This window comes from Schistocerca nitens, chromosome 4 (genome assembly GCF_023898315.1).
Source record: "Schistocerca nitens isolate TAMUIC-IGC-003100 chromosome 4, iqSchNite1.1, whole genome shotgun sequence".
NCBI lineage: Eukaryota > Metazoa > Arthropoda > Insecta > Orthoptera > Acrididae > Schistocerca > Schistocerca nitens.
Genome location: NC_064617.1, coordinates 208,265,698 through 208,282,541, shown reverse-complemented (window position 1 = coordinate 208,282,541; position 16,844 = coordinate 208,265,698). Strand labels below are relative to the sequence as shown.

Sequence of the window (16,844 nt, the reverse complement as noted above, 5' to 3'; positions counted from 1 at the left end):
TGAGTTTCTTAATTGTATTATCTTGTGACTTTCCTTCACTCTAGCCTGTTACCTAGCTAGATACCAAGGAATTTTACTCGTGTTGTGTCATTAATTCTTGAGCATCAGTGTCTATTTCTGTTACTAGCCAAACATTTTTGCTTGCTTTAAACCTCACAATATTAGTCTTTTTGAAATCAAAATTTAGTGTTTGCTGTGAAGCAGTTGTAGGACTGTTGAGTTGTCATCTGGATTGTGTATTAGGACGGACTTTCATTCTGTAATTACTTTGTTTGTGTTATCACAGTAATTTGTGATGTAGAAACTGTTTTTAAGCCATTGAAGATAATTTAAATAGGTAGGAAGAACAGGAGCTGACACGGCGCAGAACCTTGTTGTATTCCATACTTTATGTTCTCCCATTCTGAGTAAGAAATATTATGATGGAACAACAGTTGTCTCACAGAACATATGTTATGTTGTGAATTTTATTATTAACTATTCTTGCTAGTTTGAGAGTAAGTGACATTTAGAAATTAATATTTGCAGTGAGTTTAAAAGGAATAAACAAACAACACAGTAATGAGACTACTGGTGTTACAGTCAGGGAAATGAAATATTATTATGAACATGTTTAAAATGGGATGAAGTTTGCTTGAGCTTGATTTGACAACTCCTTCATACTACTGATCTTTCTTACAGAAGGAAGTAGCTAGGGGAATAGCTGTATACAACCAGGTTTTAGATTGCACAAGTGACATGTTTCTCTTATTTCTTAATGTGATACTACCAGTCATAGTTATTATGTAAGTAACAACAACAACAAGTGTTTTATGTGTCAGAAGCATTGATTTACAACTGCAGACCTTTAATGGGCATATGATAATGGAAAAAGTTAATAAACACATTCCACACCATAATATTAATTTTAGACCTTGTTTTTGGAATAAGTAACAAACTAACTAACGTAATTGAACATTTGTTTTATCATAGGATTCTGTTCTGATGATGATGGTGAGGCAGAGGATGACTGCCAGTCAGCTGTTGGTGTAGCAGCTTGTATATCGGAGAGACCACGTGATAGGATTATTGATATAACAAAGCATTTGTCAGCAAAGCCTTTGGAATATTCTTATTTTAATATGGAGCAGTTACAGCTGTGGGCTGGACCATCACACTGGAAGCTGCCAAGGAAGCAAGGTACTGTTTTTTGTCATTATGTGACTAGTTTAAAATGAATAAAATATTTATTTTGCATTGATTTTTTTTAACTTCCATTTTGTTGATGGTGAACACTACATTTTATATTGCATTGGAATATTTAATATCCTGAGTTTATTCACATTAAGTTCCTGTTTAAGATGAAGATAGATTGCGTATTTTTTGGTATTCCTTTCTCTCCTCTAATAACACATTTTGTGCATGTTTGCAAGTTGTCTGTGCATTGTTTTCAGTATGTGACACTGTATTTCTAATTTTACCTTGCTTGTTTAGGCATTCTAAATTTTGTAATAAGTGAATAATGCATCATGAAGGTTTCATTTGCCTTATATTAGAAAGATTATGAAAATAAATTTTGGTGAATGTTTAAGAGCAGTACTTTGGTATAGTACAAGTCAGTCTTCATTAAAGTTCACCCTTTTCTTTATCAGGAACTGCTCCCCCTAACTCCTTGTCACAGAGGCAGTAGAATCTAAACTTTTGACCCAAGGTTATACGGAAAAGTAAATCTCAAATGTAGTCCTCACTACTAAATTTGCCTCCAATTACGAAGTGCTGCCATGGTAGACTGTGGTGTTACTACCATTACATACATAATGCAGGCACTAAATTATCTTGACACCCCTACATAACAATTGAGCAACTTCAAGTTATCAGTATGCATTATGCAAAGGAACACCAAAAGTTGGAAACAGGATGTACATTTCATATAGATGAAAAAAACATTTGTTAGCGGTGTGCAAGTGAAGAGAAACTCTTATATACAGCAGTCTGAACAGTGGAGGGCAAATGAGCACATATCCAGACAGGTAAAAAAGACATGTTTGAATTTCTAGTTCATAAGAGGGAATGTGGATATTTGACCACAACTAAAATGATTGAAACTGAAGTGCAAAATAGCATGTGAAAGAACATGGAATTTAAAGTTTTGTATGGGTGGGTTTGATGATTTATGCAACAAGACAATCTAATTGCAGAACTAGAATTGTGCAAAAACCATCTCAAGCTTACAAAAACAATTTTATATCTTTCCAGTGTATCGTTATCCAGCTTCAGCACAAAATTGTTATTTACCTTATCAAATAGGTAATGTAGGCCAAATGACAGTCTATTTTGATATGCCAAACAGCACTACAGTAAATAATGTTGGGGAACATAGTGTACAAATACTTACATAAGGTGCTGGGAAAACAGCAGTGCAGTAGGTTCTTTTTTCAAAAACAGCTACTGTATTTGTGAACAAAGTGTAAGTTTGTGCGCTGTTTTCTTCTTAAGTCTTTGATGGTTTACAAAAGTAACTGCAGAAACTTGTAATGGTATTAATTTCAGCCCACAAGATATGTTTAAATGCCATTTTGAAATTGACAGTTTATCACTTGAGGGTGGGGGGGAATCTCAGTTAGAGGCTGTGCTGTAATTTTTCCATTCAAAATTTAGGAAAAAGTGTGCACCATATATTCGTGCAAATGCACTACATTGAAAAGAAAAGCCACTTAAGAAACCTATAATATTACTGGCCAGTATTTACATTCAGGAAGTGAAATACCAGTACTCCTAAGAAGCGCATATAAAATACATAACACTATTCCTAACTTTCAGAAATAATAGTTTCTTTTTGGGGGGTGGGAGAGGGATAGATTTGGGCAGGTTAAAAAAAAGCACAAGTCACTCAGGCTCCAGGATGAGATGCACCCATTAGAGATCAGCGACAGAATGAATACAGTTCTAATGTTGAGGGTAGCATACACTAGAAATCAAGGCACCACTGTCTTTCCAGTGCAGTTCTGGCTTCCTTCTTTTCTACTGTAGTTCTGCTAGTACAAGAAGTCTGAAACGGTAGCACTGCGATCGCTTCCAACTCGCCGACTCATTCTCTCTTGCTGAATGTTCTGGAGTGAGCCTAGTCATGACTTAGTACAGAAGTTGAGTGCACGATCATGCTGTTGTAAAGTAGCATTCATTGTGCAAAATGATCGTTGTTGAGGTCAAATGACTTCTAACGAAGTCGTGTTTTGTGAGACTGTGGAGGCAATAAAATGAAAATTAATCGATACAGTGTAACCAATTGCAAATGTGCTCCATTAGAGGAAGAGGTCTGCTAAATGTTAATACTACAGTCTGTACTTCAGATGAAAAACATACAAAGTTTGTACAATGCAAAGAACATAGTTGTATTCTTGCTTATTTCACCTCCATCATGAAAAAACATGTGCTCCATCAAACAAAAATTGGACACAGAACAACATCACTGTTATATCTCTACAAGCAAAAAGTGCACTACTTGTATATTCTTTTGGCAATGGCAACTTGCATTTATGGGGTACTGGAGAGTCATGTGGCTTATCATTCATTCCCAAAAAATTTTCAAAGATTGCTGTAAATTTGTTTTAATTATTGGGCTGCAATTACCAATAGGGACCCAAGTTCCAAAATCAGAAACTGAGATATTGATCCATTTATAAACTTCTCACTGTAAGATCTGTGTAACAGCTATCATTTCCAAAACTGGTGGAAATTTACACAATTATGTGTACTGTTAGTGTTCAAAAATATTATATGCATATATACTTGGTACATATGTCACTTGGACCATTATCACTTAATTAGGAAACTAGTATTGTGGGTTCAGCAACAATAAACCACCCACTAAACTATGGATATTTTCATGATGTTGCTAATTGGTTATAACAAGCACATTTATAAAGTAATACATTTTTGGCAGTATTTATTTATTTATTTCATACTAAAGCAAATAGAATATGAAGAAAGGTAGTATGAAACAATTATTCAACCCTATGTTCGGTTTTGAACATTATGCAGCCTTTTTACCATAATTATGCATCTTCTTCAATGTCATCGAAGACATAACCATCTGTGATAAGAGACTGATAAGTGCTTGGCATTACTGTATATCAAGTGCAACATAGATTTCAGATCTTGAAGTTTAGGTCTAGATATGGCTCTCCCTTGAGGACACAGTGGTTCAAAGAGTGCATAAGGGTTAGAAGGTCATCATCGCTGTTTCTTCTATAGATCCACAGTAATGTAGGCATGATCATTATGGTATTCTTTTGTATACAGGTTTAGTGGGTCTTCAAGCAATGGAAAATCCAGAATGGAATAGTGACAGTATTATGAAAAGGTCAGATTACTACTCAACGTATAGCAGAGATGCTGCGTCGCAGATGGACATGACAGAAAGATTGTCAAACACATTAGCTTTCAGCCGAAAAGGCCTTCATTGGAATTAGACAACAACTGCTCGCAGTCTGGCCTCAGCAGCCAGAGATCGTGATCATCTGTGTGTGTTGTGTTTGAATGAGTATGTGTGTGTTAATAGGCCTTTTTTATTCAACACTATTTTGCATATTTACATCCAGTTAATCATGTTTCCTTTAGTGTCAAACTTACGGTTCACAATGCAGTTCTCCATCTAGGAATTCCACCATAATTGCTGGCCTCAATTAAAGTTAAAACAAGAGGATTTATTTTCCTACAAGTTTTCAAAACATTTAGATAATCACTCAGTGGGTACATGCCTTGCTGAATTGTCAAAGTTTGTTCATCATCACTGAAATCGGCATCATTTGGCAGAAATGTGTACCCAGGAGTCAGGAACCTTAGAGAAACTGAAATAAGGGATGGATGATTTTCCATAATAGCTTCAACATTAAAGTTATTTTGATGTTTTGGTTTTGGTCACCATATGAATCTGCCCGTAAAATTAACTCAGCAGTGTCTTTACATCTATATCAGTGTCTACGTATATACTCCACAAGCTAGCATATGGTGCATGGCGTATTTGTCTGCTCGTTTAAAAACTTGTATGATATGCTGGCAATGTTCTTCTAGCAAGACTGAAAGTACTAATATGTTGTCAAGGTAGGCAAAACAGAATGGCAGACCTTGCAACACTTTGTTGATAAATCTCTGCCACGTCTGAGCAGCGTTTCTGAGGCTGAAAGTCATGAATTTACTTGCAAACAGGCCGAATGGCATAATTATGGCAGTCTTTGGGGTATCTTCTTTGGCGACAGGTATCTGCATGTACACCTTGGCGCAGTCCAACACACTGTACAGGCAGGCATTGCTCAATGCTTCGTTATAATCGTAGAGCAATGGAACTGAGTAACAATCAGTCACTGTACGGACATTAAGTGCTCTATAGTCCCTGCACGGATGCCACGCACCGCACTTCTTAGGCACGAAATGTAGCGGCAATGACCAAGGGCTACTGGGCGGTCGCATGATACCCTCTCAAATCTTACTATCAGACTTGACCTTGGCAATAGCTAACTGACCTGGGACTAACCATCAAGGTTTACAGGATAATGGTGGCCCCTCGTTGGTCTTTATATAGTGCACTGTGCTATGCTTCACTTCCTTGTCAGCACCGGAAAATCCCAAAGTGAAGCAGTGTTCTCGCTGTCTACTGCTTCAATCAGCTTGACAGTTGTGTGGCACTGGAATCCTGCAGCCATTAGTCCAGTGGTTTGGTCAACCAGGCGTGTGTTGGCAATGTCAGGCAGAAGGTTGCAATGTGCCAGGAAGTCCACTCCTATTATCGGCTTGGCGACATCTGTGATTGTGAAATCCCATGCAAATGCTCGGTGTAGGCCTAAATCTAGTTCAAAACAACGTGTACCACACATCGCAATAGAAGAATTGTTTGCAGCAGCTAGACAGAAAGATGTATGCAGCCTACACCAGTGTAAGATTGTTCGCAAGAAAATACACAGATCAGAGCCAGTGCGCCGGTCACTCACAAACAGACACTGTGACGTAGACTGGCAATTGGATCAAGTGTCTACACCTGATCGCTGCTAGCATTTGAGTAAGTGCAGGGTTTGGTACAGCAACGAGCTTGGATCACCAAATTTTCTGTGATACCAGCATATCCTCTGCTGTGTTTCAGTCACAGGCGCAGATGAGTCAGTTGATGATCTGCTGCATGAGTGCTTCCAGTATCTCGGTTGGCCACAATCACTGTTGGTGTTACACTGAGACATCAGTTGGCTAATCTGTTGCGTCAACATATCAACCTTTGCCGTCGGAGCATCATAGTCAGCGCGCAAAACTGTGGCTGATGTGTTCACGCATTGCACAGTTGCTACAGTAATAGGTGCAAGTGAGATAGCATCCTGTACCTTGTCTGCTAGCTCTGCCACCGTGTCTAAAAGCATTTCCAACTGCAACGCTATTATTGCTTTGATGACAGGCGGCAACTGACTGCTCCAGATGGTTCTCAGCAGGCTTCACTTCGTAGAAGACGCAAGTACTGCGAATGTTTATGATCTCCGATGTCCTCCTGTGTCAGAATTTCGCAGAGGTGTTCTTCTTGTGAAGCTGATACTATGCGGATAAGTTCTGCCTTGAGCCACTCATGGGCATTACTGTCTTGTGGTGCGATAATCACATATTGCGCTTTGGCCGCGTACTGGTGATCGAGCTGGCTCACGACCAGTGCAAACTTGGTAGCATCAGCGGTTATTCCAGAGTAAAAAAACTAGCTTCAACTTGCACAAACCATAGTGCTGGATTGTGAGGCAAAAAGGGTGGTAGTCTAATGGCATGTCTGGACACAGCAAGGTTGGTCATGGTCGGATTTTCCGTCACCTTACAGTATCACTTTATTTTGTGCGTCAGGCAGGAGATAAATCATGTCGGGGTCATCAGTTTGGCCATAGGGCTTAGGTTTTGGCCCATCCCATCCGACCAGTTAGCCTTCTAGTTTGCGATAAATAATGTAGAATGATATCTCCAATGCTGAGATGACAAAATCTTTAATCGTTCATTTGGCAATTCATACAGGATGTCTTTTAGACACAGTGTACATCAAGGCAAGACTCGCACGAAAATGAATAAGTGACTTCTTGACTGGTGTCTCAGTAACTAAGTATAAAAATGGTACTTAAGAATTAACAAGGAGAAAACAAGAACATGGAAAAACTATATACTAAGAATAAATGTCACGGAATAACGGACACAACACAGCACTCCTGGCAACCAGCGCGGAATTAATTTATCCACCCAAAATAAAATACTTGTGGTGTGACACACGGGTGAACCAAACTGCACTGCATTGCATATTGTGGTCGCTACAGTACTCTTTGCAAAATTGAACTAGAATTTCAGCTAGACGTGGCAACTTATTTGATTTCAGCTTTCTCAGTTGTTTCTCTGTTCCAGGGATGCTTATCACTATGTCATCCATACAGGACTCTGTGCAGTGGTCAAATGATGGTATGTTTATGCGAGTCTCCCGTGTGAATAATTTCTTAAACGCAAAATTCAGTACTTTGGCTTTCATTTTGATGCCGTAAAGTGCCATACCGGATGGTCAATGAGTTACTGTATGGAATCCTTAGACCCCCGTAACAATTTTACATAGGGCCAAAATTTTCTCAGGTTGCTGGTCAAGGTATGTAGGTGGTAGTTTCCGTATGTTTCGTGCATAGATCTTTTCACAGAAGCACATATCTCCACTAACCGTTGGCTGTCTTCATTTGCACGTTCTCTTTTGAACCGAGAGTTCAACAGCCCTTGCTTCCTCAACATTTTCGAAATTTCATTGTTAAACCATGTGGGTCTTTTCTGCCCTTAATCCACTTACTAGGCACATAATTCTTCAGAGCGAGATTTACAGTCTGTTTAAACTTTGCCCATAATTTCTCTATGCCCATCATACCAGAACTAAAAGATGTCAGTTCATTGTTAACAACTGCTTATCTACTCTTTCCAGCAGATATACTCTTCTAGCCTTGTTGACTGATATATTAACTGTCTTAACCATAACTGCTATGATATCATGATCACAAATACCCATCTCTGTACTGACGCAGGCGATAAGGGTTGGCCTGTTTGAGGCTACAAGGTTGAAGTTATTTCCATTGAACATTGGCTGCCGAACTAGATGCTCAAGACCGTTTTGGGAGAATGTGTTCAGAAGTACTTCACAAGACGGTCTCCTGCTCTGCTGCCTTCATGCCCATACTGATTCATTCAACGTGAGCAGACCACATGTCCAAAGCACTTGGGAATGTAGAATAGGTTCCATAATAAAGTACACACTGCTTCTGTATGTAACTCCTTTCCAATACTGAGTGAGGTTGCAATGAACATGGATGTGAACAGTGTGTCAGCAGTGGTTGGTTGGTTGGTTTTGGGGAAGGAGACCAGACAGCGTGGTCATCGGTCTCATCGGATTAGGGAAGGAAGTCGGCCGTGCCCTTTCAGAGGAACCATCCCGGCATTTGCCTGGAGTGATTTAGGGAAATCACGGAAAACCTAAATCAGGATGGCCGGATGCGGGATTGAACCGTCGTCCTCCCGAATGCGAGTCCAGTGTCTTACCACTGCGCCACCTCGCTCGGTGTGTGTCAGCAGTGACGGTGTCTCACAGCAAGTTATACACTGAGGTGAACTTGTTTAACAAACCATTGAGAATGCAAGTGAATAGTGGTGCAGCAGCAACATTGACAAATTCTCAGGCTTATTTGGATTTGGGTTCTTCCTTCTGACTCCAGTGTCATAGAGGGTGGTGAGTTACAGCGAACAACAGATTCCCATTCTTGGACATTCTTGCACCTGTGACTTAAAAAGCTGTGGTTCATTCATTAACATCCTAGTTGTGGACAATGCTTACTCTGAAAATCTGTTTGGTTTTGACACTTTTAATCTATTTGGATTCTCCATCGATGATGAAGTTCACTTGGTTTCTGATCTAGTTCTGTATCAACAGTTAGATGCTCTCTGTGCCAAATTTTCCTGTATATTTTCTCCAGGACTGGGCTGTGCAACAGAATTTCAGGCTCATGTTACAATGAAACAGTCTGCTCGGCCCCATTTTTCCTGGGTCCACCTAGTACCAATACCTTTACAGGATAAAGTAAAAACAGAATTAGATTGTGTTCAGTCCCATGATGTTATTCAACCTATTTCTTCCAGTGAATGGTCGACACAATTGGCAATAGTAAAAAAACCTACATGTGAGTTACGCCTTTATGGGATCCTTTGCCGCACCCTGACAAGCTATTAGCAAAATTATCAGTGGGCTATTATTTGAATTTGCAGAGGCATGTTTACAGCTGCCGCTCTACGAGGAATCTAAACGCCTTTTAGTTATCAATACCCCATTTGGGCTGTGTCAATACCAGTGTTTGCCTTTTGGTGTGGTAAGTGCACCATTCATTTTTCAATGCCTCTTAGAGAAACTTATTACTTCAGTTCCAGGCTGCATCAACATCTTAGATCACATTTTAGTGTCTGGTGCCTCTACAGAGGATCATTTGCAGAAGCTTCTTGCTCTGTCTTCTGTTTTACAGTCTGCAGGATTAAAGTGCATCTTTGGCAAGACAGTTTTTTCATCCACCCATTATTTATTTCAGTTTTGAAGTGTTGCATGGTGGCATTAAACCATTGCGCCAGCACATTGCTGTCATTGTCGCGTTGCCAGAACCCACATCCGTCTAAGAATTACAGGCATTTTTAGGCAAAATTCCTTTTAATTTATTTTTTTAAACTTCAGCTGAACAGGTGTCGGAAGACCCTAAATGGTATTGATCAAGTTCCATGTTGTCTTTAGCCTATAGGCGTCACTGGATGCAGATACAGAGGGATTTGTGATCAGCATACTACTCTCCCAACTATTGTCAGTTTTCATGATGGGGGCTGCACCTTTTCAGTCAAGTAGTCCCTCAATTTTCCTCACAAGGGCTGAGTACAAAATTGCGTACTACCACAAATTCATACCAGACACTGCTACTGAGGCACAACCACTCCATGCATTATTACATAAAGATGTTCCTTGCTTGCTGGCTTGCGACTAGCATTCAAGTTGTTGAAATCTAAGCTGCAGTCGACTCCTTGTTTGTCATTCTTCACCTGAGTCAGTACCTTGTGTTGCTGAAAGATACATCCCAGTTTGTCCTTGGGCCCGTCCTGGCTCATAAGTATGTGGACGGATCTGAACGCCCTGTTGCACATGCCTCTAAATCATTAAATTCAGTGCAACAGCTATTCTCAGATAGAGAAAGAGACTTTGGCGATTGTGTATGCTCTAAATTTTTTTTTTTTTTTTTTTTTTTTTTTTTTTTTTTTTTTTTTAAAATACCAGGCCAAGTTTTATCTCATCACAGACCAAACCACTGGTGTCTCTTTTTAACCCTTTGGCATCCTTGCTGAACAAAAGAACATGTAACTTTCAGTGGTGAATTCGTTTCGTGTGGCGATACAGTTACGAGATACATTTTCGACCTGTGGTTTAACATGCCTATGCTTATGCCTTATTGCATTTGCCAATTGGTTCAGATTCAGAGTTTGATAAAGAGGAATGACTTTGGATGTGAAAGCTCAAAATGTTGATGGCTTCCCTATAACTACCCCTAAAATTGCAGCCATGGTAGCTGCAGAACCTGTTTTAAGTGAAGTTGTTTCTTTTGTGCAACATGGTTGGCTGGACAAACTCCTGGGTTGTGCTTCTGATGTTTTGAGAAATTATTTTTCATTACAAAATCATTTTTCCGTTTGGGACGGAGTGCTACTTTTAGCTATAGAGAACACTGCTCCCAGAGTTGTAGTCCCGTCCACCATTAGGTGTGAGATTATGTATTTATTACATGTGGTCCATAGAGATGTGTCACCTACAAAAGTGTTAGCACAGATACATGTTCTTTGGCCAGGCATCAATGGGGAAATAGTGTGAATTGTTGCAAGCAGCTTACAGTGTGGTGTGTTGTCTGTCTACTTCTGTGGCAGCAACAATTTCCACTTTGTCAAAAATTTTTGCAGTGGGAGGTCTTCTGTATATACTAGTTACAGACAATCTCCCCCAGTTCATATCACAGGAATTTGAAGATATTCATAAAAAAGTGCTGTTTCCCCTGTAACGGTTCCTTCTTTCCACCCTCAACCAAACGAGGAAGCTGAATGACTAGTACAAACACTTAAGACTCAAATGAAAAAATACATTTCAGGTGTGTCACCAGAAGTAACTCTTGACCTGTTCCTTAGGATTCATCGGTTCACCTATTGGCAAAAAGAGTCCAGCAGAGCTGTTGATTGGTCATCAGGCCCGGACTCTGCTACATCTGCTTTGACTGATGCCAGGCCATCCACCAATACTGGTGTCGCAGTGCTTCCAGCCTTGCAAAGCTGCTTGGGCTTACAGTTTTTGCCACCAACCAGAATGGGTGCCAGCAGTAATCGAGAGTACCCATCCATCTCCTACATCATGGCCAGTGACCTCCCCTTCCCCATCACCACTGCAGACGCCTTTTTTTCACAACTTTCTCCTCTGTTGTGGGTGCCTCCTTCAACTGCCGGGTGGCTATGGCAGGACCCTAGCTTCCATTCTATCGTGACCGATGCCTCCACTGCTGCTGCCTCCACCACCATTGCAGCCAATGCTGCCAGCACCGGAACCTCCTTCTTTGTGGTTGGACTTGGATGCAGAAATGGACGCTGTCCAGCATTGCCTGTCCTACCGTATGGCCTCTCACAGGGGGTTGGACATCACACCTGTCAATGCTCGCACCATTTCTGACCCTACACACCAGTGGCAGTGCGTAACAAGACTCAACAACCTACATCAACCACAGAAGAAATGGATGTGAACACAGTTATCACTTCTTCACAAAGGAAGAAGAGTGCTGTAACTACCAGTTACGTGTGTACCGCTTCATAGTTCATAGCACCTAAAGTTTGTGCTTGATTTTCCCACTAGAGGCTACCCAGGCTGCTAATATGACAGCAGTTATTTATGCAGCCTGCCAGCTGCTCCCCCTGTTGGAACTAGGCTCCACCAGCCACTTCTGTATTGCTGAATGTATTGTATCTTGTCTTTGATGTGCTTGTACTGTTTGAGCAATAAATCTCAGTGTTCTTGGGTTAGAACAGTCTTCCCCATATGTTTCATCTTAAGGCAAGCTGCAACAATCAGCAGCCAGCATTATTATGACAAGATGATGAACCAGAAAACAACAAAAATCCACAAGTAAATCTGTGGTCCTTCAAAGCTAACAGTTCTCAAATAATGCTTAAGAAAGCATGCTTTCGTGTTAACATTTCCCTGTGTATTACCCCTTTTTTGAGCTAAAATAGGATATTTACATGTAAAACGAAAGAAGACACTTTCTCAATTTAGGAAAAGTGTGATGCATTGATGTTCGTTATGTGATGATGAATTCCCCAGAGGAACTCACAGGCAGGAGTAAATCTTTGTGAAATGGATAATAGTCACATCTCAAGGTGTTTCTTTACACAAATGCAACTATATCTGTCAATACTGCGTTTCACTCACTACCTCTGCACTCTGCATGTGTTAGATTACTCAGTGATGTTTCTTTCTACCACTGCTGACTGTAAAATCCCTTTTCCCAAAGATATTCCTTATGCTGCCTACTGCCTAGCAGTGTCTATGATACTTACTAGGCTATCTCTGTAACATTGCCCACTTTAATAAAAATACCCGTTTACAATGTTTAACCCTCTGGCAGGCGCGTGTTTTTCTATTGCATGAGCAGTCGTGTGGCACATTTTGTATGTCACATTTGCTGCTCAGTTCTATAGTTATTTTCATAAGCTTTCACGCCAGTGTTGATATTAATTAGTTTATTTCTTTTAAAGGTAGATATAGTGTCACTCAAAATGACATTAATAATATCGAAATAATAAATTTTATTGTGCAATTAATACAAATAATTTATTATGGTCACAGTGGAAAATACTAAGAAATGATGTTGCATATCTAGCCAAGAAATGTCTATACACTGTTGCTCACTTATAGTGGGAAAGAATGTTTTGTTATTTAACATGGCTGTTAATTATTCTTTATTTAGAAAAGTTTATATACATCTAAACACATGGTCCTCAAAAACCTACATTTCGTTGTCATCGTTGAAAGGTAATATATGCGTAGTGAATGGCTACGGAAACCCTATTATAACAGCTTATAGACAAGCCATGTTCACTACTTAGTAATTTCAGAAATGTCAAGATTCAAATCACTAGTCATCTGAGTCTGCAGGTGTAACTTGACACTTTTCACAGGTGTAACTAACACTTGTATACTTCCTTCAAACAAACCTATTGCAAGAATTACACTTGATTGTTGCGTTAATATTCTTTGCCCTTCCACAAATAACACAGCGTCCTCATTTCTTAGCTGAATGCTTCTCAACGTGCTCAGATGTTGTCCGCTACCTATGTCCTTGGGAAGGCTCTGAATTTGGCTCTGTTAGTAGTAGTTTCATGAGGTCACAAGCCATGTTCTTCAGAAATACTCTTTTCTCAACCTTTCGATTTTTTCCATTTGAGTAAAAAAAGATCTGGGCATTGATACCAGCAATGTCCATTAGAGCAAAAAAGATTACCAAAGGACACCTTTTCTTGTTATACGAGCCACAGAATATGTGCCACACATCTGGTCAACTGTGTCAACGCCACCCTTAGTGGCACTATAATCTAACACATAATCTCTGGCTTTTGAGAATCTTCATCGATAGTACCTGAATCATGCATAGTTGACAATTATGAAACCGTCTTGTTCTTCTTTGGTACTTACAAAACCAATGTCAAATTGTTTTTATGTCCGAAAAGGGATGAACCAGGTATGCGATTTTTCATAGGCAAGAATTCCAAGGGAATTTCTCGTTTATTCTTTCTTAGTATCCCAATGCACATAAGCCTTTTACCTAATAGCAGCATAGCCAACGGGGCAACTTGTATACCAGTTGTCCATAGTTATATTCCTGTTGGAGCCCTCTATATGACTCACAAGACTGTAAACTATTTCTGACGATGAATTGGAGACTGTATAAAGTCCTTTGGGCTGCTTTCCACAATATACCTCAAGGCTGCTCGTAAAAAATGTTTTTGCATCACAATGCGCAATTTGGCAGGTTTGTTTGGGATATATTCCACAAATCCACAACGACCACAAATAGCTTGAAGTTTCTCATCAGTGGTTACAAACTCACTGATGCTGTACGTACTTTTGCAATTGGTTACAAATTCATACAGAATCAAACATACTGCGGCCATCTTATCAGATCTTCTCCTCTCTTCTCTCGCACTTTTATCGTTGAAATGAATACAATGCAGCAAGAATAGAAATCGCTTGTGCCTCTTCACAGCTCGTCCAATTCTACACTCATGTGGTTAGCTTTCTTCATTCCGGAGAGATAAAGTAACCCAATGAGTGCCAGTATTTCACTTCTCATTGTTTCTTTTTTGTCTCTTTGTCTCTGATAATCAGAAAATTCTGGTTGGAGCTGAATATATTTATTTGTATATTGCACACTAGTATTGATCATTTCCATGTTAATTATCTTGAGGAATCCAGAAATCTCAGTTGTTACATCCCTGACAATAGCCTTGGGACCAGGAAAAATGTTTACAATATATTTCCTTCTCGCTTTGCTTCTGGCAGAGCTAGTACTTTTCCTCCATTTAGAAGTTTTGTCTCTTCCCACAAACCAATCACTAATTGAGCCTGGTTGACAATTATTGTCTTCATTTTCGTCTGACTCACTTTCAGTGTCATGGTCAGTACGAGTAATTACCTCCACTTCCTCATCAGTATCATCATTTGATATAGTGTCTACATCTTTCGTAAAATCTAGATCTTCATTCAAGAACCATTAGAGTTCCTCGTTAGTTAAATGATAATTTATATTGAACATGGACCATAGGAACGTTGTAAGTATAATAACCACTATGTTCAAAGCTGTGAAAAGATACTTACATGACCAGTCGTGCGTTGCACTGAGTGCACTAGAAGTGACAGTGTTACACTAAATTCTCGTTTTAACATATTCCTTATCACCGACAATTACTGCAGTGCACATAAGTCATCAGAACGATAATTAAGGAATGCACTGAGTTTCAAAGGTCTCCGTTGTTGCCAACACGTTGGATACACCTATTATGTAACTTTAACAAGGAAACCAATCACTTATTGATGAGGCACAGGTGTCAGTTGTTCACCCGTCATCGTTTCCTGTCATGATGAAACTGTGGAAGACTGGGATGCTTACAAGAAGCAGTTTTGTCAACATTTTGTCGTGTTCCAGATGGTCATCACAGAGGTCTGTAAGGCTCTTTTTATTGTGTACCCCCTCGAATGTATCACGTACTGTGCCAGTTAGCTCCTCTGCAAGAATCAGTGTCGCTTTCGTGTGATGGTGTGTGTAGTTTTCTGTGCTCCTATCACCACAAGCATACGCATGTGGTCACTGTGCATGTTGATTTCTACCAGTGTTGCAAACAGCCACAACAATAGTATCGAGCTCGGGTGGCCGAACTTCATGGCCTCAGTCATAAGTGTCAGTTTGTCACAGCTAAGACTCCAGGGTTTTCTGCAGAGACCAGGGTTAGAAGCACAATCAGTCGTTCGGCCCCAGATAAGGAGGTCCATCAATGTGCACTTCAGTTTGAGGAACTATGTCAGAACACGTTTTTAATATTGCACAGTTATTAGAGGTCTCTTGCACAGCAGGCCACCAATCTGAGGATTGGAGTGACAAAATACAGTCCAAGCACATGGAGCCTAGTGCACTGAGGGAAAAGAGGTAGCTGCAATACAAACAAGCCAAATGGGTCAATGTAGACAAAAATGTAGTCAGCAGGGGGAACAGCAAACACCACTTCCTTGGTGCCCCTCTTGTCTCCTACAGCACGAGTGAGCAGCCTGCCTCAGTTGGTGGACTCCTTGCCACAAATGTAAAGAAAAGAAAGGTCACTTAGCAGTGATATGTCAATCTGTACCACCCTCCCCGAAGTCAGTGCAGGAATCAGTGAACATAAATACTCATATTATTTTGTCATTGTGTTCACTGTTAGCTGGAGAACAGAATAAACCTTTCATTGAAGTGTGGGTTATGGATACACCAACAATCCTACAAATTGACACAGGGGCCACCGTGTCCCTACTCAACTCACAGACATACACCACGCAAGAGACCCCACCATTGGCATGCGTCGAGTGTCAGCTGATAAGCTGTTCTCAGCCAGTTTGCAAGTCAGTTGTCCAGTCCATTGCCTACCTGGTGGCTAACGATGTGAGTACTAGAAATTTGTTTGGCTCAGAAGCCTTTGCTACTTTTGGTTTCTCGATTGGAGATGCAATGCATCTAGTGCCAGACCAAGAACCTTATGATGAATTGGATTCCTTGTATTCTGAGTTTTCAGATCTGTTTGTCCCCATGGTTAGGTTGTGCAAACAATTTCATGGCACACATCACCGTCAAACCCATTGTTTGCCCTCACTTTTTTCAGGTGGGGTTGTGTCAGTTGCTTTCTGCAAGTGTGTTTAAGTGGAGCTGGATTGCTTAATGTCATTGAGAGTGATTAGACCAATTTCCTAAAGTGAATGGACTAGGCCCTTAGTGATCATAAAGAAGCTATCTGATCAGGTCCTGCCTTGTGGCGATTTAAAGGTCACTATTACTTCACAGGCAGTCTTAGACACTCATCTCCTGCCTAGCCCGGAGGAGACGAAGCCGATCTTCAGATTCTGTTGGATAAGGAATCAAAACAGCTGATTGTGGTTAATATTCCTTTTGGCCTCTACCACTATTGACAACTAGTGTTTGGGTTTGCTAGTGTGTCTGCTATATTTTGACGATTTTTTAGCACTGGTTATG

The 16,844-nt window shown here is 40.2% G+C and overlaps 1 protein-coding gene across 1 annotated transcript in view; it reads left to right on the top strand.

Moving 5' to 3' along the window:
* LOC126251775 (condensin complex subunit 2) overlaps window positions 1-16,844 on the top strand; it is a 201,659-nt gene that overhangs the window by 115,877 nt on the left and 68,938 nt on the right. The window contains exon 7 of the mRNA XM_049952398.1: window positions 973-1,179. Coding sequence (XP_049808355.1) covers window positions 973-1,179 — 207 coding nt within the window. The remainder of the gene's footprint in view (window positions 1-972; window positions 1,180-16,844) is intronic.